Source organism: Sander vitreus, unplaced genomic scaffold, assembly GCF_031162955.1.
Source record: "Sander vitreus isolate 19-12246 unplaced genomic scaffold, sanVit1 ctg216_0, whole genome shotgun sequence".
Classification (NCBI taxonomy): domain Eukaryota; kingdom Metazoa; phylum Chordata; class Actinopteri; order Perciformes; family Percidae; genus Sander; species Sander vitreus.
This window is the reverse complement of record NW_027595408.1, coordinates 52,951-75,237: the sequence shown is the minus strand read 5'-3', so window position 1 is coordinate 75,237 and position 22,287 is coordinate 52,951. Positions and strand designations below refer to the sequence as shown.

General features: G+C 40.6%; 1 protein-coding gene across 1 annotated transcript in view; it reads left to right on the top strand.

Moving 5' to 3' along the window:
* The window catches only part of LOC144513344 (contactin-associated protein-like 5), a gene marked incomplete at its 3' end in the record, with an annotated part of 216,085 nt that overhangs the window by 148,946 nt on the left and 44,852 nt on the right, over positions 1-22,287 (top strand). The window contains exons 15-16 of the mRNA XM_078244387.1: positions 69-196; positions 17,420-17,590. Coding sequence (XP_078100513.1) covers positions 69-196; positions 17,420-17,590 — 299 coding nt within the window. The remainder of the gene's footprint in view (positions 1-68; positions 197-17,419; positions 17,591-22,287) is intronic.

Genomic DNA, 22,287 nt, shown 5'->3' with positions numbered 1-22,287 from the left:
TGCAGAGAAATACATAACCTTATCTGGACTCTGAAAGTGAGACGGCTCTCTGTTATTTTCTGTCACAGGGCTAATGACACAGGAGTCCTCTCCTATAAAGACCATCTTCCAGTGAGCCACATCGTGATTGGAGACACCAACAGAACAGGCTCAGAGGCTGTCTACTGGATTGGCCCCCTGCGTTGTTATGGAGACGGTAGGTCATCATGTTGAAGCTCCAGTTTGGACCAAACCTACAGTAGGCCTAGCTAGGCTACGTGCAGAACACTGTATGCTATTTCAGAAGTGAACGAATGGCTTTGTTGTGGATTTGCTTTATTCTGAGCTCGATGACAGACTTCACTCGCTCGTCTGCTACAGGTCCACTCATGACAACGTAGCCGGCTGATTCGTGCGATTGACTGACTCACGCAAGAACTCATCGTCAACTCACGAGTCATGATGACTCGTGAGTTCTCGAGTGAGTCCCATGGTCTGCGAGCTTGCAATGTTTCCGGCTCTGAGGCTGCGGGTCGGGAAGTTCCTATAACCTGTCTCGGACTGTCTCTCTGCTCACTCAGGCGCTTGAGTTGACTTGTGGAGTTGTGGTTGCCTACGGAATTGTAAGTTATAAAGCTTTTGGCAGATGGCTAGGACTAGTAGTAGCTAATGTTGCAAGAGGTTTGTGTGTGGCGCTGTTATCATTTTAGATTGAATTGTAGTAGAACTGAACTTGTCCGAGTTAATGCATGCATTGCTTAAAGGGTCATTTTGTTTTGTTTTTTAACTGGTCCCTATTTTCCTATGCTTTTGTGTGTAAATGACTGATGGGAACAACAATCTTTAAAATTGCTCCAGTATTAGGTTAGAATGCTGTGACTAGCAGCCACAGACTGGGCTGCAATGTAACCCTATGGGGCAAATGTACATCATCAATTTTGTCCACTGAAATTGCTGTTTTGGCCGCTGACAGGCTCAGATTGTTATTTTAAGTGTCTGACAACATTATGGAAATGATCCCTACAGAGATGGGCTATTTTTTTTAATCATCTTTAATACCTTTTTGTTTAACCAGAAACAGCTCTGAGATCGCTAGTGCTAAACACACCAGACTCCATTAAAAAAACAATACTTTTAGCATGTATAGAACCAACATATTTTCACACGTAAATCGATTAACTATGTGTTCAGTTCAACCAAAACTAGAGTTGTGATTGTTGGAAAAGTGGAAAGACCACCCAAAACAGCTTTTCATATTTTATTTTTTTTAAAATGTATTTTGTTTGTCAGTTAATTTGACTGAAGTGTATTCAGTCTAGTGGCTTTAGCGAACACAATTTCAATGTTTTTCTGTTAAAAAATGGATCTTACTCTTTACCATAATTAATAATATGAGCCTGTCAGTGGCAAAACAAGCACCTTTGTAAACGTAAATAGAAGGTGCACAATTGCCATATACTTTACATTGTAGTTGGTTTCACTGACTGCCGACAGTAGCAGTCTTGCTTAATACTGTATCAATGTCAAAGATTGTTGTTCCCATCAGTCACTTAGACACAAAAACATCGGAAAATAGGGTCCAGGTTGGAAAAAACGAAGTTACCCTTTAGGATTGTAGGCTCAATCAAGTATTTAGCCAGACAAGGTTTAGCTTTAAGAGGTCATATTGGAGATATGGGAAACCTGTCCCAGCTTCTAAAAGACAAGGCAGAAGATGACACAGCCATTCAAAAGTGGTTGGTGACAAGCACAATTACACCAGTCCTCTTATACAGAATAAAATACTAGGCTTAATGAGCAATGACATCTTCAGACGAATAGCTGATACCATTTGATGTCTTCCAGTCACTCCGTTTGCTTTACTCGTTGATGACAGAAACAACAGGAGAGTTTATTTCAAACATGGCATTAGATGTACTTTGTAGATTAAATTTGCCACTATGTGCATTACATGTCCACGTCAAGGGGCAACCTCCCGTGCTGACCAGTGATGCACATGCGGAAGTTCCAAAAACTGCAGTTCATCGAGTGGCCGCTTGAGGCTGGCTGCAGAAGTGAGTCAATTTCCATAGACCCCCATGTTAAAAATAGCCAACTTTACAGCAGAATTAAACATTACAGCCTGATTCAAAATGTTTTTGGTCTCTATAGCTAAGTTTACCCTTCATGAAAACCCTGGCTGGGCTTTGCAATGGCTGAATTTGAGGTGCTACTGCCTCTATAACATTCGTCCAGGCTGCCGACCTGATAGCAGGGAGGAGGGCCTGCATCTGTGCTAAGTTAGCTATCGTTAGTAGGACTCCGATGTTTTAGTTTTTAACGTTATACATTTTAAGTATATTTAGTTATTGTTATATTTAGTTATTATCTCAATACCATATAAATGATTTTACGTTTTGTTTAATAATTTCGGGTTAACCTCAAACAAGCTGGGATGAATGAGTAGATTACCATCCGGAAGCAACTTGTCTGCAGTAGCCGAGCGAGCAGCAACACCACAGGGCTGGCAACAGAGTAGCTTATCCTAGCCTAGTTTCTTAGCCATTGCTAGCTTAGGAGCTTCGAGCAAGGTGGGCGTAGTTTCAGCAACCAGGCTTCATTCAGCCAGCCCGGTTCGCCTCAGTGGATCTCTGTGTTGTTTTGGGCCCAGCGTTACAGAGATTACCACTCGGCGAAACCACGCCATGCCAGTCTCACTTTAAGAGAGCTCAGCTCCGGTGGCTCTTTTCTCGCCTGTGGAAAAAAACACTTTCTCGATGTAGCGCTAGGCGCTTTTTTTGCATCAACTTTAATATCGGACCTTTTTTTTCTTTTGTGATCATTTTTTTATTTTTTTATTAGCACCTTCAGACATACAAAACAATCTCCACAATATGTGACAGATAACGTCAGATGGCGCACAGAACAAAGAAACACAAATTGAACAAAAACAAAGACTCTCACCCACCCCCACCCTCTGCGGTCTCAAGGAAAACAAAACAAGCAAACAAACAAACAGAAACCACACCTTGCCTAATTACTCTCCTCTAGTTATTGTGGGGCTGAGGTCATTAAGTCTGATATTTGCTGCTGCGCTTTCCCATAGCCTGATAGTTGATGATTTGGCTTTGTTAATCCTTGCTGTAGAGAGCTCCAGCATAACTATGTCCAGAAAATACGCCAACCACTGTTTTATACAAAGCGAGTGAAGGGGGAGCCAACACTGAGCTATCATTTTCTTGGTTCCAGTTGAGCCAAATTTTTCTCTGTCTCCCAAGCAGGTGTAATTTAGTCGTCATTAAGTAACAAAACAATCGGGTCAGTAGGAATTCAACATCCTATCACATCAGATATTGATGTAGTTTTATTACAAAACTCATGCACCTATTCACAATCCCAGACCATATGCAAAAAAGTTCCAGTTTGTTCAGGTTGACAGAAAGTACAATAGGGAATGGGAATGACTTTAGAGACGTATCTCTTCTGTCCTATGACATATGTTGAAGTGGCTATACTGGTTAGGGGTGGAACGGTACACGGAAGTCACGGTTCGGTTCATACCTCGGTTCAGACATCACGATTCGGTTCGGTACAATGGAGGGAAAAGCAAAACAAAAATGCGGAAGGCAATTTTTTTTTATTGTGCATGTCTCAGGCTGTCCACTGAGCTAGCTGTAACAGCTTGATGTGTATAAAGTTAAGATGTAAACAGTAAACAATAAGTACCCTGCATCATCTCCAGACTCCATCTGGAACTTGTAAACAAAATAAGACAATCAGCTAGTAGTGTGATATGGGAGACCAGCGCTGCTCTCATATGTGAATGCACAGAGCAGGGATGTTAAAAGAGCAGCTTCGGTTACACAGAGCAGTTGACGAGTTTTTGTGTTAGCTTCACATGCTAACGGTGAAGCTAACAGCTAACGGCGGAGCTAACAGTTAATAGCAGAGCTAACAGCTAACAGCGGAGCTAACAGCTAATAGTGGAGCTAAGCGCTAACGGCGGAGCTAACAGCTAATACCGGAGCAAACAGCAACGCAAACGGGCCTGAAGGCCATTTGTGGTCGAGGCGAGAAGGGATACAGCTACATCCGTGTTTGGTTGTATATAGAAGGGACTAGTTTGCTTCGTGTGGACTCACTGGACTGACTGACTCGACATGTAGGTGGAGCTTGAGAGCTTCAGAGCTAAGGGCATGCTACAGATTAGGTGTCCCTAAAGAACCGCGTGTCTAACAGTAGTTCCGCATTACATTAATTAATTTTTTAATTAAAGTTTTATTTATTTTTATACCGTGTATTCTCTGTGTAAATTCATGAACCAAACCAAGATGCCCGTACCGTTTCGGTTCAATATCAATACATGTACCGTTCCACCCCTAATACTGCTTATTTGAGGTTTTGGAACAGTGGAAAATGTCCCAAACTGTCTCCCAATTAATTGCATTCCCGTCAGGGCTCAGCTATCGTATCTATTTCTTTACTATTGGGAGTTCTCCTATGGATACTTACATCAGTTTAGCATAAATCCTGGACACTAATCCTCTCACAGGAAAATCAGCAAACCATTTAATGACTGGGTGTGCCTCAAGACTGTTTCCCCATGGCACTCCATAACATTTTAGGGCTGATATTAAGCGCAGATAAAAGTAGTAGGATGTCCTGGGGACCTCAAAACTAGCTCTCAGGTCTTCAAAACTCAACATTCCCTTTTTATTGTCAATGAGAAAGGTATATACAGAAGTATTTATACTTTAGACCAGCTATTCAATGAGTCATTGAATAGCTGGTCTGCTAGCTATTCAATGGAATAGCTGCGTACATTGTCTGCAGCATGACGTTTTGGTATAAAACCTGATTGGTCGGGGTGGACTAGCTTCTCGATAAAGCGCTCTGGGCGGAGAGCCAAGACTTTGGAATAGAGCTTAATATCAGTCCCGATGAGGCTGATGGGCCTGAAATTTGAGCAATCTGTAAAATCTTTGCCCTTTTTGGGTATAACGGAGATTAACGCAGTGTTGGTTTGTTGGTGGAAAGTACCCTTCTCTATGGCTGAAGTTAAAGCTTGTAAAATGGTAGGTCCTAATATGGCAAAATATTGTAGAAGAAGTTCTGATGGAATTCCATCCAACCCTGACGTTTTCCCTTTTTTAACTGTTTTTAATGCTGATGACCCAGTTCTTCTGCCTCTTCTGGGTCAAGACGAGGCAGGTTTAGTTCTTTTAGGAACTCCTGGCACTGTGTCGGATCTGGGTTGCAGGAGGACTCATACAACTTTGAATTGAAGGATTGAAAAGTGGCGCTGATATCCTTAGGATTTGTTGAGATACCTCGGTCCGTGCGGATTCTGTTGTCTGGCTTTGTTTTAATTTCAGAGCAAGCAATCTACTTGGTTTACAGCCATTAAATAATAATTTGGCCTCACTCTGTGCATTATGAATTCAGCTCTCCTTCTTAGCAGATCATTTAGCTCTGTTCGACTTGTGACTAGAAGAGAATGTGTAGATTTAGAAAAAAGAGTCTTAAGAGACTGCTCTAAAGATTTACAGCGTTCTTCCAACTCTGCAATCCTTGCCTCTATTTTCCCCTTCAGGTTGATCGCGAAGGAAGATGTGAAATCTCTAATAAATCCTTTAGTTGCCTGCCATGTATATGCAGGGTCAGAAACTGAGTCAGTATTGATTGATATAAACTCAGCCAGTTTGGCTCTAAACTCTGTATAAAAATCTGTGTTGTGGAGAAGGGAATTATTAAATTGCCATCTCCTAGATCTTTCTCCTAACATATCACAATGGAATGTGGTTATCAGCACATTGTGATCAGACAGAATTGCTGGTTCTATTGCTATCGTGTGGAACATTGTCTTAAGCTCACTGGAGCACAAAATATAATCAATGCAGGAGTGGGTTAGGTGACAACTGCTTTAAACATGTCTGATATATGTTTTTGGGCTTTTGTGTTATTGACCCCTGATCTATCCTGATTTAAATCTAGTACTGTATTCATGTCTCCCACTATAATTAGTGAATATTCATTGAGAGAAAGCAATTCACTGGATAGGTGTGGGAAAAAACTTTCATCATATGTAGACGGTGCATATACCGAAACAAAGACTATTTTCCTACTCCTTATCGTGGTACATACATAAGATATCCTGCCTGATAGGTCTTTACTATTTTTGTCTATGGTGAGTGCACATTTCCGCGACAGTAACACAATGGAGCTCTTGGTTTTCGTGCCGTCACTAGAGGAGGCAGCAACCTTAAAGTATTTATTTTGTAGACGATTTGCATCTGTTTTACGTAAATGTGACTCTTGTATAAGCGCCACATCTATGTTCTTCCTTCTTTTTATTTTGCTCCATGTCTTTTTTATTGATATTTATACATAGAGAGATAGTGTACAAAGCACATGAATTCATATTACAAGTATAAACATCATACCTTCCCCCCTTCGCTCCAACAGAGCCCGGTCCCTGCAACAATATTACTGTACCATTCTATGTTCTTCCTTCTTAAAGAGAAATTATTCTTAATCAATTTACCTGGATAAATAAAGGTAAACATTTTTTTTTTTTAAATAGTCCAGGAATTTAGCTTGTTTGATCAGTCCGTTTAGCCTCCTGATGTTAAAAACCATAGAAACCCTAGAACTAGGTCTCAACCAGCTATCAAATTCTGAAATGTGAAAAACACACCAACCTGGTTGGAGTAATAAACATATATTATAAACTGGACAGTCAGCATTTATCATGTTTTTCCAGTCTGGTTAACTGTTAACAAACATAGATTATAAACTGGATGGTCAGCATCCATCCTGTTTTTTCAGTCTGGTTAAATGTCCATTTAAAGCTTGGCTCCAAAACATACATATAGTGTCCTTGGGACAAATTTAGCACGGTAGCCCAGACACTGCTAGTCCACAGCTGCTGGGTCCACCAGCCTCGGCCCCTCCGCCGGCCCCAGCACCAGACACAAAGTCCCCCCGCCGTCGTCTGGCTCCGCTGCTGGCAACAGGCCCTGGGGTGGAGCGGCCCGTGTTGATGTTGCGTCGTCCTCTACATCCAGCTCCCGAGAGAAAACGTCTGCATCTGTGGCTGCAGTGTAGGTGAACTCTCTCCCTCCGTGGGTCACTCTCTGTGTGGCCGGGTGGACGAGCAAGTCCGGGGTGCTCCTAGCATGTATCTTGTGTTGTGCTTCTTCAAGCTCCCGCTGCCGCTGGGCTGTGAATGTGACGTAGTCAGGTTGCATCAGAACATTTCCTCCATGTTTGGGATCGTGCTAGCATCGGTTGCTATGATAGCAGTGTTAATTTTGACAGCAAATTCTGATTTAGTCTTAGTCTTAGTCTTTTGAATAAAACACCATTTAGTTTTAGTCTTAGTCTAGTTTTAGTCGACTAAATATAAGAGTTTTAGTCTTAGTTTAGTCTTAAGTCTTTTAGTCTTAGTCTAGTTTTAGTAGACCAAATATTAGCAGATTTTAGTCAACTAAATCTACAGTTGACTAAATGTTTCTCCAGAATTTCAGATCATTGGAAGTATCCATCAGTCTGTTATGGAATTGTATTAAGGTTTGAATATGCAATACAGACAAAGATTTAACGGTTGTAATACAAAACATGTCTTTTATTTTATTCTTAATGTCAAAAACACTGACTGTGGCTTTTTCACAAAAGATAATCTCACATAAAATAAGCATAAGGCCTGCTCTCCCTGAAAAATATACATGCTCCCTGAAAGATATGCATTCTCCCTGAATGATATGCAATGCATATGACATTCTTTCAAGATGAAGTACAAATTATTGAAATAGATAACCATCTAACTCTCAACTTACTGTCTTCTACTGTCTGTGCAAAATCAAAAACATTAAGAAAAATAAAGTGCAATTCTCAAAAATAATATTAAAACTATTGGTTGTAATGCCATTGTACAAGGTATCTAAATACAGAAAATTCACTACTGTTAATGTGTTGTTTTAGGGCTGTCGCCGGGCAACACGGACTTTCATTCTTTCCTTTACACGGATCAGCTGTCCTGCTCCCTTTGCAGAAAAACAGCCCCAAAGCATGATGTTTCCACCCCCATGCTTCACAGTAGGTATGGTGTTCTTTGGATGCAACTAAGCATTCTTTCCCCTCCAAACATGACGAGTTGAGTTTTTACCAAAAAGTTCTATTTTGGTTTCATCTGACCATATGACATTCTCCCAATCCTCTTCTGGATCATCCAAATGCTCTCTAGCAAACTCCAGACGGGCCTGGACATGTATTGGCTTAAGCAGGGGGACACGTCTGGCACTGCAGGATTTGAGTCCCTGGCGGCGTAGTGTGTTACTGATGGTAGCCTTTATTACTTTGGTCCCAGCCCTCTGCAGGTCATTCACTAGGTCCCCCCGTGTGGTTCTGGGATTTTTGCCCACCGTTCTTGTGATCATTTTGACCCCACGGGGTGAGATCTTGCGTGGAGCCCCAGATCGAGGGAGATTATTAGTGGTCTTGTATGTCTTCCATTTTCTTATAACTGTTCCCACAGTTGATTTCTTCACACCAAGCTGCTTACCTATTGCAGATTCAGTCTTCCCAGCCTGGTGCAGGTCTACAATTTTGTTTCTGGTGTCCTTTGACAGCTCTTTGGTCTTGGCCTTAGTGGAGTTTGGAGTGTGATTGTTTGAGGTTGTGGACAGGTGTCTTTTATACTGATAACAAGTTCAAACAGGTGCCATTAATACAGGTAACGAGTGGAGGACAGAGGAGCCTCTTAAAGAAGAAGTTACAGGTCTGTGAGAGCCAGAAATCTTGCTTGTTTGTAGGTGACCAAAAACTTATTTTCCCGAGGAATTTGCAAATAAATTCATTAAAAAATCCTACAATGTGATTTTCTGTATTCTTTTTTTCTCATTTTGTCTCTCATAGTTGAAGTGTACCTATGATGAAAATTACAGGTCTCTCATCTTTTTAAGTGGGAGAACTTGCACAATTGGTGGCTGACTAAATACTTTTTTGCCCCACTGTATTACTCTGTGCATTGTGTGCAAAATCAAAGAGATTTGAAAAGAAAAACAAAACATATGTAAAAGAAAATATGCATTGGTTGTAATGTCATTGCACACAAAATGAAATATTCTTCTGTTAATAATTAAAAGAAGTATCAATGAGCTAGTATCAATGAGCTCAACTCAAGACAAGTGAATTACATGCTAAGCTGTAATGCCATTATTGCATGGAACAAAAAAAAATCTCTCTGCTCTCATATTAAACAAAAAACAAAACTGTGCATATATTACTACAGGAAATGCTGTAAATAGCAGTGAATACAACAGTTCTATTTGTTTCTGTTCATTTTAAGGAAAGCACTTCGCTCCAATGTGACCCTTCCTCTGTTGCGCCGTCCTCTTGTGAGGTCACCTGTGATGCTGAATACCCTCTCTGCAAAAGCTTGAGAAGCTGGCATAGCCAACAAGTCTAACGCAAAAGGTTTTAAACTGTGATAAAAACTGTCACTCTTTTCCAGCCGGAAGTCTGTTCCTGTGTCCTCAGTGATGGGATGTGAAAGTTCTTCCTTGTACTTGATCTGCTGCTTGATGCTGGTTGTGGAGGTTTTTTTGTTTAGGCCTTGTGGTGCGGCATTTTGAGAGGAACCTAAACACCGGCTGCTTTGAGGATGGCGCTGCTTCTGGTTCCTCAATAACCTCTTCTTCTGCATCATTTTCAGACTGGTCCTCTGGTGTGCGGGAAAGTGCATTTGACCACATAGTCTTCTGCCTGTTTCAGCAGTTCCTGGACATTTCCATCAGCCACATCAACATTAACAAGGATTTCACAGACAGTGCTATGGTGGCCGACAGGGGCAAACGCCCTGCAACTTAAGAAAACACATGCAAATAGACAAAACACAAGCAAATTAAGAAAACATCTTCATTAATTTAACAACACATGAGCAGCATTCAGCAAATGCGCTGCAAATACACACAATACAACCAAATATATAAACACACTGCAAATAAAAAACGATGCAAAAAGAAAAGCACGCAAACCCCGAAAAAAGAAGCGATACAAAAAGAAAAACATCTTCATTAATTTAACAACACATGAGCAGCATTCAGCAAACGCGCTGCAAATACACACAATACAACCAAATACATAAACGCACTGCAAATACACACAACACAACCAAATACATAAACACACTGCAAATACACACAACACAACCAAATACATAAACACCCTGCAAATACACACAACACAACCAAATACATAAACACCCTGCAAATACACACAACACAACCAAATACATAAACGCACTGCAAATAAAAAACGATGCAAAAGGAAAAGCACACAAACCCAGAAAACAAATGCAACAAAAAAAACGCAGCATCCAGATTACACAACGGAAGTTCTCCAGACCTCTAGAGGGAGCAGCTAGTGGAACAGCTGGATTTTAGACCCCACGGGGAGAGAGGGCTCTGCCTTTTTATTATCAGGTATGGCTGCAGTCTGGAGAACTCCATAGACTGTATAATTATTATTATTATTAATAACATAATACAGTCTATGCTCCCGTCTCATGCCCTCCCGGCTGGTGCCGTCCCCGAGCTTTGGCTTTTCAAAATAAAAGCTTGCGTCTGGTCCGCTATGTGTTTGTACTTTGGTGTTTTGGATGTTTGTGAACTAAACAGTACGGCAATCATGCTAATGAATACAATAACTTTTTCAGCAGATGTCTTACTTACAACACGTTGGAGCTAGCAAAGCAGTTTAGTGTTTATATGTGCGAGCTGGATTTATTCAGATTGATAAATCCCGCGGTAAATTGGCTGGTTTACTAAACAGGGAGGGACTAGAAATCCTGTCTGTTTTTTGTATTTCAAGAGCGAATTGCTCCACAATATGAATACAGATTGATCACTTATTTTGTTGGTAACCGTTGTATAATCACAATATTCCACTTGAGGAGGCCTATACTTCAGTGATGCGCCTTTCGGACCTCGAAATTAAACCCTCACATGTAATATGGCTTAAACAAACGTCAACGTTAAACGCTGATGCAGTTTTAAATGTTTTATCACCACGAGTTTACAGACGTCTCTGCTGATTGAGTATCACCTGACCTGAGACACAGCCACCAAATGAGACAAAACATATCTCAAACATAGACTTAAAATGTACAGTCTATGCAGTTGCTCTCTCTCTCTGTCTCTCTCTCTGTCTCTCTCTCTCTCTCTTGCTCTTTTTCTCTCTCTCTTTCTCTCTCTCCCTGTGGGGTCTAAAATCCAGCTGTTCCACTAGCTGCTCCCTCTAGAGGTCTGGAGAACTTCTGTTGTGTAATCTGGATGCTACGTTTTTTTGTTGCATTTGTTTTCTGGGTTTGCATGCTTTTCCTTTTGCATCGTTTTTTATTTGCAGTGCGTTTATGTATTTGGTTGTGTTGTGTCTATTTGCAGTGGGTTTTCTTAATTTGCAGGGCGTTTGCCCCCTGTCGGCCACCGTACAGTTGGGTTGACAAAGCAGGCAGCTGCTGCAAGTGCTGAGAACTTTTCATCAGTTGAATCCAAGAAGCAAGCAAAACGCTTGTTCAGATTTGATCTCATTTTCTCTGCAAGAGTGGCGAGGTCTCTGTACCGAGTGTTCTCTGCAAAGTCAGTTAGGTGGCTCAGCAGATCAAAGAGGGCAGGAACCACTAGGGACATAGATGTGGTGTCACTCTGGAGGGTTTTAGTGTGTTCCGCAAAAGGCAGCAGTAGGTCATGCAATGATGAAAGCTTTTGCCACTCACTAGTAAGCAAACTGTCCCATCCCATCCCATGCATCTTTGACTGTGAGGAATTGTGTGACCATGTTGAATGTGCTTGACCAGTGTGTGGGGCAGTCATTTACAACAATAACACCACACTGGTCCAATAACCTCTGTGTTGCAACTGAGGACTTGCGAAAGAGCTTCACCACAGACCTTGCTTTATCGAGGACTCTTTTGACAGTTGTCTCTTTCTGCAACATGTGGACCACAAGTTGTATGGTATGCACCACGCATAGTGTCCGGTCCATTTCCATGTTGACATGATGGTAGCTAATAACAAGAAGACAACCAAATAGGTCTAAACCTAATAAAGTGGCTGGTGTGTGTCTGTATATACTGTATATATGTAGTGTGTGGCAGGGGAAAAATCATTCATGTGATAATTGACTGTCATGTAAAAGAATAAACTATACATGGCTCACCGCTGGTCATCAATTTCACTTCATTTGCATCGTGGACCCAGGGGAGTCGTCCTCAGAGCTGGTTTCTTCTGCTGTGGTGTTTTTAAAGGCTGCCATCATGTTACTCCCATTGTCCGTTATTACCGTTAGGATCTTCTCCTTTGGTATGGCCCACTCTTGCATACATTTGTCCACACATGCCTTAATAGACAGGCAGTGTGTGGGTGAGATAGTTGTTCAAGGGTCAACAATATGTGTACAGGTTTACTTTGTTCAACACAAAAGTAGCATGCGCTTAGGAAGGAATGAGGCTGTCAGTCCTTTTTTTGTCCACGAGTCAAGGCCAATGGATACTCTCCGAGCAGCAGCAAGTCTCTCTTTGAATTTTTGTCTTTCATGTTCATACTGTGTTTCAATCAAATTGTTCATTTTAGTTTTCTTTGGAACTGTTAGTCTCCTATCTACTATCTCCATCATTAGCACAAAGTCCTCGTTTTCAATTGTTGTGAGAGGTAAACCTGTGCATCCAATCCATCTAGCTATGGCCTGCTCCTTGGTCTGTTGTTCCTTCGATTCAGTTTTGTACTTTGAAGAGCTTAGGAAAGCTGTAGAGATGGCCTGCTGCTGGGTGGCACTAGCAGCACTAGCTTTATTTCCACTTGGCCCATGGTCATCTTTGTCATCAGACCAGGGTAAATAAAGGGGGAATCAAGTTGGGATTTTTTTCTTTCTTGCCCAATCTCCTCAGGTCTCTCTCTGTCACACACACACACACACACACACACACACACACACACACACACACACACTTTGTCCAGTCATATACAACACCACAACATCTACTATAATAGTACACAATTGATTCAGTTTGAGGACATTGAATATTTATACTCATATTAATTCAGCGAGACAATCGTCTAATCGATACAGTTCAGAGGTTGTTTCCTTTAGCTTCTATTTTATTCCAAGTTTAGCGGAAACACTGTGGTTTATCTGATAAAATAACCTTAGCGTATATTTCTGGATGAGTCGTCTGTAAATGTCGCTTCAAGTTGGTGGTGTTTTTCCCAGCGATTTTTGCTCCACGCGGTTTGCAGGCGGTCTTGTTGTCCTTGCTGTCATATGTGAAGTGTGACCAGATGTCAGTTCTTCGTTTTTGTCCTAGACCTAGCTCTGACATTTCTGTTGTTCATGAGACATGTGATTGCCCTCGGACCGGGTGCACTGCAAAACGTTAGCGTGTTGCTAACGAGCGAAGTCAACTGAAATCAGCCAAAGCTGTGTAACTAAGACTGTGCAACTAAACACAACTAAATATAATGTAAACAACCTAACTGTTGTGAAACTGCTGCTGCGTTTGTTTAGCTAGCTGTTGCGCCTGCATTTGCAGCGGCTTTTTAAAATGGCTCTGCTGCTTCTGCATAGATCAACCTACCCTCAAAGATTCGCTCTGATTGGATTTCTTCCCAACTTGTCCCACAAAAAGAATAGTTCTGATTGGATCTCTTCTCCATTTGTCCCTCCCTAACATTTTCGTGTAATTTTTATTCGTTGACTAAAGTGTCAGTTATATTTCGTCACAGTCTTCGTCATCTCGTCTATCATCTATTTAATTTTCGTCCGTGAAAAAGGTTCGTTCGACGACTATTTTTCGTCATAGTCTTCGTCAACAAAATTAACACTGTATGTTAGCCACCGCTCTTTTAGCCGCCACCATGTCCGCAGTGTCCAAGTATGTAGCTTAAAATGACAACGGGACCTGTTTTCTCACACTTGCAAGCAATTCACTCATTCACTGTGATAGCAGTTTTGACATCGAAGAAAAAGGAATAGACCTGGTTATTCAATGAAATGCGGAGCTGCGTACGAGAGCCTTAGTCTTCTGCGACCATTGCGGTGCTGGTCACGTGATCTTCTCTACTGATTCAACCATTTCTTTTTAATTTCGGCCATGGTCCGAGATTCTGAGGCTGTGGCATTAACTGTGTCTGCAACATGTTGACACTAAAGTTTTTTTGGCATTAGTAATGCCCTCTGTGCCCTCCAAACATTTTTTTTCCTCTTTTCACCTCTCCAACTACAACTTCACAATTAGTTAAATTCCTTTGTTTTGTTTTCCTCTCTGCTCATGATGTTGGTATGCATGAATATTAATCATGGGAGTTTCACTGACTATTAATAGACAACTATGGGCATGACATGAAGTCGCCAAAGCTGCGTCACATTTAGAGTTAATTGTGATTTGAAAAGGGAAACCGGCATATTTCATTTCATTTCATTTATTATTATTTATTATTATTATATTACAGGAAATTTAAAAGTAACATTAAGTTACAATATAAACAGGCCTGACTCCGTTTAAAAACTGGTTTCCAGCAGGTTCCTGTTCTGCAGAAACATGGAACATTGAACATAGTTATGGCACATGAGGACAGAAACATTTGTACAGGACATTAGCATGGGCTAGACAGATACAGACAACTAAAAACAACAATACAGACAGTGGAAACAAGACTTGGACAGTACATGAACAATCAATGTGTGCAAGTGTAACTGTTGAGAAGGAACAGTTTGTATGCCTTTTTCAAATATGTGATGGATGTCAATGTTCTGATGTGATGGGGAATGTCATTCCAAATTGTGGTGTATGTATGAAAAAAAGATTTCTGACCATAGCTGTTTTTGTATTGGGGGACTGGAATGAATGCCTGTGAGACTGACCTAGTGAGGTGTACTGGTCTCATATTGTGTGTCAGGAGAAGTGCAGCAAGTGTTGGTGAAGTGCTGTTTTGAATTTGAAAATTGATTGAACAGATTGGAAGACAGTAGGACATTGTTGAAAACACAATTGCATGTAGGTAGGTTTCAGATGGACCTTTGAGAGTCACGTAATTGTTCAGTGAAGAGTAGTAATGCCGACATGGTTGATCTCTTAGCGCAAAAACCGTGTTGACAGTCACTGAGCCAGTTGTTAGTTTCAAGGTTATGCAAGGCTTTTTAAAACAACTTAGACATTGTTGGAAGTATTGCTATAGGTCTGCAGTTTGAGACAAGCATATGATCATCAGATTTAAAAATTGAGTGATTTGTGCTGTTTTCCAGTCAGTGGGAAAGATAGAAAGCCTGATACAAAGATTCATTAAGTGCTGAAAGAGGTATGAGGCTATCAGCATGAGTCTTTAAAAGAAAGTGTTTAGACCACGGGCATGAGAGTTTTTTAGTGAATGCAGTACTTTTATCACCTCGTTCTTTTGAGATCTCAGAAAATGAGAACTGATCAGGTGTTGAAGAGGGAACAGGTGAGAAAGAGGAGGGAGTGGCAAAATTTGTTGCCAATTCTTTAACAGATGATAAAAAAAATAGTCATTGAAAGCACTTGCAATCTTTTCTGAATATGAGATAAGAGTACCCTGTAGGGAAATTTGAATATTGACATTTTTTCTTCTCATTTTCGCCAATGATGACCTTAAGGGTCTGCCATAATGTCTTTGGGTTGGTAGCAGATTGGGTAATCTGCCGTTGGAAATAGACCACTTTAGCCTTACGCAGTTCAAGAGTACATTTATTTCTAATTTGTATGAAATTATTTTTGCTCTCTGGTGTTCGGCTTAACCTATACATTTTAAGGAAAGAGGCCTTCTGGTTAAGGAGTTGAAATATTTCAGAATTTATCCATGGTACTAGTAGTAGTTGGTCAAACGTAGCTGGCAGTGGTATATTTATTCTGTATTTTCTGAAGTTTAGTGTGAAATTGTGTTAGAATTTGTTCTGGATTTTCCAGTGACAGCTCGTCGCTCCAATCAGAAGCACTCACCGTTCAGCATTGAATTGAGGTCGTTTTGAAACTGGTATTTTTGGGGTGGGGGTCATGAGTTTTTGAAGATTTTAAAATTGTTCTAACTGCATAGATGAGCGAATTATCTGAAATAGCCGCATCGATGACACCAGACATTGCATATTTTGAGGGCTGATTTGTGAAAATAAGATCCAGAATTGAGCTGCGTGTTTTGCCAATTCTTCTTGGATCCTTGATTAATTGATAAATTGATAAATTCTGAATTTCATTGCAGTGGCTTTCAAAGATTTTGATGAGCCATCATTCCAGTCAAGGATGATATCACCCAGAATTACAAGCTCCTTTGTTGTAACAGATTTAATTATGTCAGAAAGCTGAGATAGATAGGCACTTACACTGACATTAGGAGGCTTGTAGGTGACAATAATGGTAATTGCGTGTTGGGGTGTTAAATGTACTACCAGTTTTAATGTTTCAGTTTTAGTCTCAAATTTTGATATTAGGTGCGCATATTTCTGACTCACATAGAAGGCCACTCAGCTGCCGGTCTTGCCAGTGCAGTCTTTACGATACAGTTCATAATTTTCAATGGAAAGAAAAGAATCAGGAATACTGGGAGTTTCTGAGATTGCTATTACATGCTTTCGACTGGGCAAGCAAGATTTTAAATTTGTCTAGTTTGGGAACAAGGCTTTGGGTGTTTAAGTGGCAGTTTTGAAAGCCTCTGGTGCTACCAAGTTGACTTAGATTAGTTGGACTTTTTCTTGGGTGAAGTGTTCTTCTTTGTGCTTTAACTGTTTTGACTATAGGACGGAGAGAAGATGTTTCGAGGGGGTAAAGTCGGAAAAGATGGTGGAATGAGAGTAGGAAGTGGAGAGCTGGAAATCTAAAGTGGGGAAAATAGTTGTGAGTTGTAGGTAATAGCATACGCTGTGGTTGTGGTACAGCAGTAAAAAGTCTGTTGCAGTTTGCATGTGCGTATAGTCCCCATAAATGCAATATGCCTAAAATTCGCGGACAGCCACATAGCACAAACGGAGCCAGTAGAATGTCAATATTGCAGCATACTGCAATACTGAGTGTTCATTTGTTTGTTTGCCGTAGTAGTTCACAGCCACCTGCGACTGCTACCATGATATGCCGCTGCCATGATTACTACCATCCAACTTGAATAGGACGTGTGTGCGCAGGGTTTTATAAATCAGAATATTTCTTTGAGTACGCACATGCTGCATTTCGTCTGAATGCCACTTTTGACGCAACTCCGCCGCACAGTTTTATATACGAGGCCCCAGACTAGCCACACTGGCCACTAGTGCTGGTGACTACAGGATACCTTAACTTAGCCTTGAATAATTGTGTTATAGTTTGTTAACTACTTGGTACCCCTCAATGTCTGATTTTGCCTTGCTCTCAGCCTCCTACCATAAAGCCTGCTCCTGTACTCTTCTTTGATTTTTCTTTCAGTGTCCATCTGGAACGCAGCATCTTTCTACCAGAAGTACTCCTCTCTCCTCTTCCCCACTCTGCAGGCCGAGCTTGCCTCTGACATCTCCTTTTACTTCAAGACCAGCGCTCCTTCTGGAGTCTTTCTGGAGAACCTGGGCCATAAACACTTCATGCGTGTGGAACTCAGCTGTAAGTAAATACTCAACAGCCACCCACCAAGCGAAATAAGATTGATGAAACAGGACAGAGAGGGGTATGAGGGCATGTGCACAACCATCAGCAGCACCACACAATTATTTTTTTATGATGTGGTCACAAGATGCCTTCATTTTCTTACTGCCTACAGTACAAAATCAATTCTGAATTGAGTTGTTCGATTACCAAAGATTCAAACCTGTACATCTGAGTATAATCCAGTCCAGAAACATAAAGAACATAAAAACAGATAAATGAGCCAACATACAAGCAGCCTCTGTGCACATGCTTCCCCACATATACAATGTACAAACCATGCACATATAGACACATAACTATGGGACAATTTTAAAAATCCCATTCTAAAAAAATGAGTTTTTAAAAGTCAATATAGATGTAGATGATTGAATCTCTACAGGAAGTCCATCCCAGAGTTTGGGAGCTCTGACAGCATAAGCCTGATCACCTCTAGTCACAAAAGTGGACCTAGGAACAGCAAGTAGCTGACTAGATGATCTCAGATTGCGTTCAGGCTCATAGGGTGTTAGGAGATCCATTATATACTCTGGGGCCAGTCCAAGTTGTGCTTTTTATGTAAGTAAAAACATTTTAAAATGGGAGCATGCGCCCCATGTACAGAGGTTCAGGCCTTGTCGCAGCAGCTGCAGGTTCATCTTCGACCTGCAGCCCTTTGCTGCATGTCTCCCCTTTCACATCTTCAGCTCAACTATATAATAAACACCTGAAATGCCCAATAAATAATCTTAAAAAGGAAGCCAGTGCAATGATGCTAGGGTAGGTGTAATGTAGTTCTGTTTGTTAGTGCCCATTAAAGCCTGGCAGCAGTATTCTTGTATCCAAGGTGCCATATCTTGGATTAGGGTGCCACCTTGGTCCTGCTCGACGTGTCTATACTATAATGTCCTGCTATGCCCTGCAGTGCCCCGCTACACCCTGCTACACCATGAACTGCTACACTGCTATTTCTAGTCATAGTTCCATTATCTTTATTGTTGAACGAAGCCTCTCCACCCTCGCCGTTTAAACAAAGTGGAATAAACATATAAAATTCCAAATCTACACAAAGCCCGCAATCAATTAGTAAGCTGACATCACATTTATATACATGGCATTTAGGAAACCTTTATTGCAAGGTTGGCACGACAAGATGTCCAGACATAGTGCAACAGTGACTTTCGTTTTTTGCGTCCTGCTGCTCCCATCGTCAGCCAGGTAATATTTGTTTTACTAAAGCAGTATATGAAATCAGATGTATTACCTACCACTATTTAGTTGTTTTGTGTTATTTAAGATATTTATAAAATATCTGGTCATGCCAGATATAATTAATTATTCCACTCATTTTTTAAACAATGCAGTTACCCGTTTCAGCCACCAGCAAAAAAATGTTTGGTGACCCTCCCCTCAACAAAGAATAAAAAGACATGACCCTTCCCTATTTTCCTCCAATGGTCCATTCCATAAATACCGAACGGTCCCTAGGTGGGGCTGTTTGTGCAGGGGGTCTGAGGGTCCTCCTCCCGAAAATTTTTAATTTCGTAGATGTGATTTCCTGCATTCTGGTGCATTTTAGGGTGACCAGCTGGAGATCCCAAATCATTCACAATGATCAATTTGTGTGTTTCACACATATCGACTCATATTTGTTTTTCGCTATTTTATGTATTCCAGTAAATTAAAAACGAGACAACGCAGAGGAGCGCTGCTCAGTTTTAAACAGCCACACAGGTGATGCACAGGTAGTTAGGCCTACGCAAGGCCACACGGGCACTGTTTTCTGCTGAACTGTAATTTAATGATCAGAAATGTAGCCTTCATCAGAGAAAGCGAGGACGAAAAATGGGCGTGATGAAAGGCATGTGTGTTGCGTGAGATTGGTCAATTGTGTCCCCCTACATATATGATGGCATTAAAAATCAATTGCTGACATTAGGAGAAACTCACAAGAGGTAAAATGTCCCTTGATATACCAATAAAAGAACTCAAACCAGTCAATACCAATGGTCTAAAAAGATAATATTAATTTAACTGCAATGTAGAAATCAACAGTTTCAAAGGTAATGATAATGAACAAGTTGCATATTTATTATGCTCCGTGTCAGATAGAAAGTGCAAACGCATAACGATAAATTATAACATATATATATATATATATATATATATATATATATATATATATATATATATATATATATAATATAGGCATCCACTATGGTTTCTAGTGCTGAACCTGGGAACTTTCTGCTGTGTTGTGGGAACAAGTCTCGCAACAGAGTGGTACTGATGAGATACTTGGTGAAAGAAAACCTCTCCTTGGCTTGGCTCATAATGGTATCACATACCTATGAAATGAAAATGTAAACACAGAAAACATTACGTTTTCACATTTCTCAGTTCAACAATACAATACAATCAGCATATTCATAGCAGTTACAATTGTGTTATGAGCAAGTAAAGCTTACTGTAATTATTAAAAGCATAAATGTGAAAAAAATCATGTAATTTCTGCATTCTCCAGTAGATAGATATGTCTAATAATGACAATTCAGAATACAAAAATGTGCAAATACATATAGGCTAATACAGAATACAGAAATAGAATTTCTGTTACTGCTTACTTCTATTGCCAGATGCTGTTGCGTTTCTTCTCCCATTGCCCTCCGTTTCTTTGGGGGTGGTTCCTGTACAGGCCACCTATACTCCTCATCCTCAACTACAGAAGGAACGGAGTCCCTGATCCAAAACAAGTTTCACAAGTCACTGTCCACCCTGAAATTACTGTATCAGAAACCAACTTACTGGAGATATAAAATAAACCGAGAACTGTATTAACATATGTGCTATTGTTGTATTAGGCCCAGTCAATGTTATCTAGATTCATAACAAATAAATTCACCAGTCAAACATGGTGACGAAATTGTGATATTTATGATAGGTTCTATTGTCCTCAGCCATGTGTATTTATTTTTTTATTGTTTAGGCTGCATAAGCATGTTTTCAGCCAATATGCAAAACCATAGTCTACCTGATAGCCTGTATGCTGTGAGTGAACCTCTGGGTGATCCCTGTGATGAAGACAGAGTCTATGTTCCTCTTCTGCAGATGGTTAAACAGCATGTCTACATGTGGCAAGATTATGTGAAATAACTCCTCGTTGTGCCTTCTCATGGCAATGCGGTGTCCCTCATCTAGCTGTGTGGCTATGCTGATTCGGCCTAGCATGGCTAGCTTCACAGAATTGTCCATATGCACTCTTGCCCGCTCATGTTTCTTAATGCGTCACTAGGGTGACCACATTTCCCGGAACTAAAACTGAGACACTGTGACCGTAGTGCTCGTGCACGCACACGCTTTTTAAGGTGAACGTGCCAGCCCAGGTCAGACAGACACAGACACTAACTTCATTATTTTGATCGTAGGCTCCTCATCTAATAACAGTGCTTTTTCTGTAAAATTAACAAAATTGCAGCAACAGCCTTTTTCAGTTTAGTGTGAGATTTATGTTGAGATTTTTTCTAAAGATTTTTTGAAGTGTTATTTATTCCAATAACACCAAAAGAATTAAAATGATTGTGATGGTGAATTTTTATGCACCTATTTCTACTTTTTTTCTGAATCAATGTATGCTGCAAATATCTGTATGTAAAGAGAAACATAGATTACAATCCAAATATAAAAAACATCATTGAATATATTGCAGTAAGACTCTCAGACATTCTGTATTACTTTCATCTATTTCTTCTCCTGTAGATCGACTTTACTAATTATATCTGAGTCAGCACACATGTAGCCTAGCATCATTTACTCCTCCCTGCTGTTTTTCATCTTTTGTTGGGAAAGTAACCTCCTTAAATGTGCATATGACAATTATTCACCTCAATGATACATGAATTCATTTTAATGTATTTATAAAGACCCTGGACTGTAATATTTCAGATGTTTGAGCAAGATTTCTGCTCATGTTCAAAACTTTGTGCACATTCAAAATACAGTATCTGTGTTCTCTGTGATTTGGAGGAGTCGTGATATTTTGAGAAAAATAAAGTTATAATAGGGTATTACAAGAATAAAGTCACTATATTTCAGAAAATAACCTTCACCATAGCCTGCTGTGTATTACGTGATTGCTCTGCTGATACAGGAGATATCAGACCGTCTGACAGACTCAGAGCCCCGTTTGGGTCTCTGAATGAGACACATAGTTTAGCCACGGAAGTGGAAAACTGAAACTACTGCAGAAATCCACAGAGCACAAACGTAACACATCTGCCGCAGCATGTCCACAGCTGAGCACGTCCATAAACCTGAAGCTGTCCTGCATTTTACAGCGAGAGTGGACACTAAGCGATGGACAGGTCTGCTTCAGAGCTCTGTGTGTCAAACTAAATCATTAGTATTGCCCTCCTAAACTTTGTGTTGATGGCATCAATGTATTAGACTGATTTGGCTAGGATTCCTCCGAAAACTTCTTTCCTCACTTAGAGGCGGTTGCTAGGTGATAGCAACAAATACAGCATGGTCGGACCCCGCACGTAGCTGCCCGTTCTATTCGCCTCGGAAAAATAAACTGGACAAAGTTACATTCGGGGCTACACTCAAAACATTCGGGGCTGAAGCCCCGGCAAAATCGGCTCACACCGCTCCTGATGTAAACCGGGACATTTTAGCGT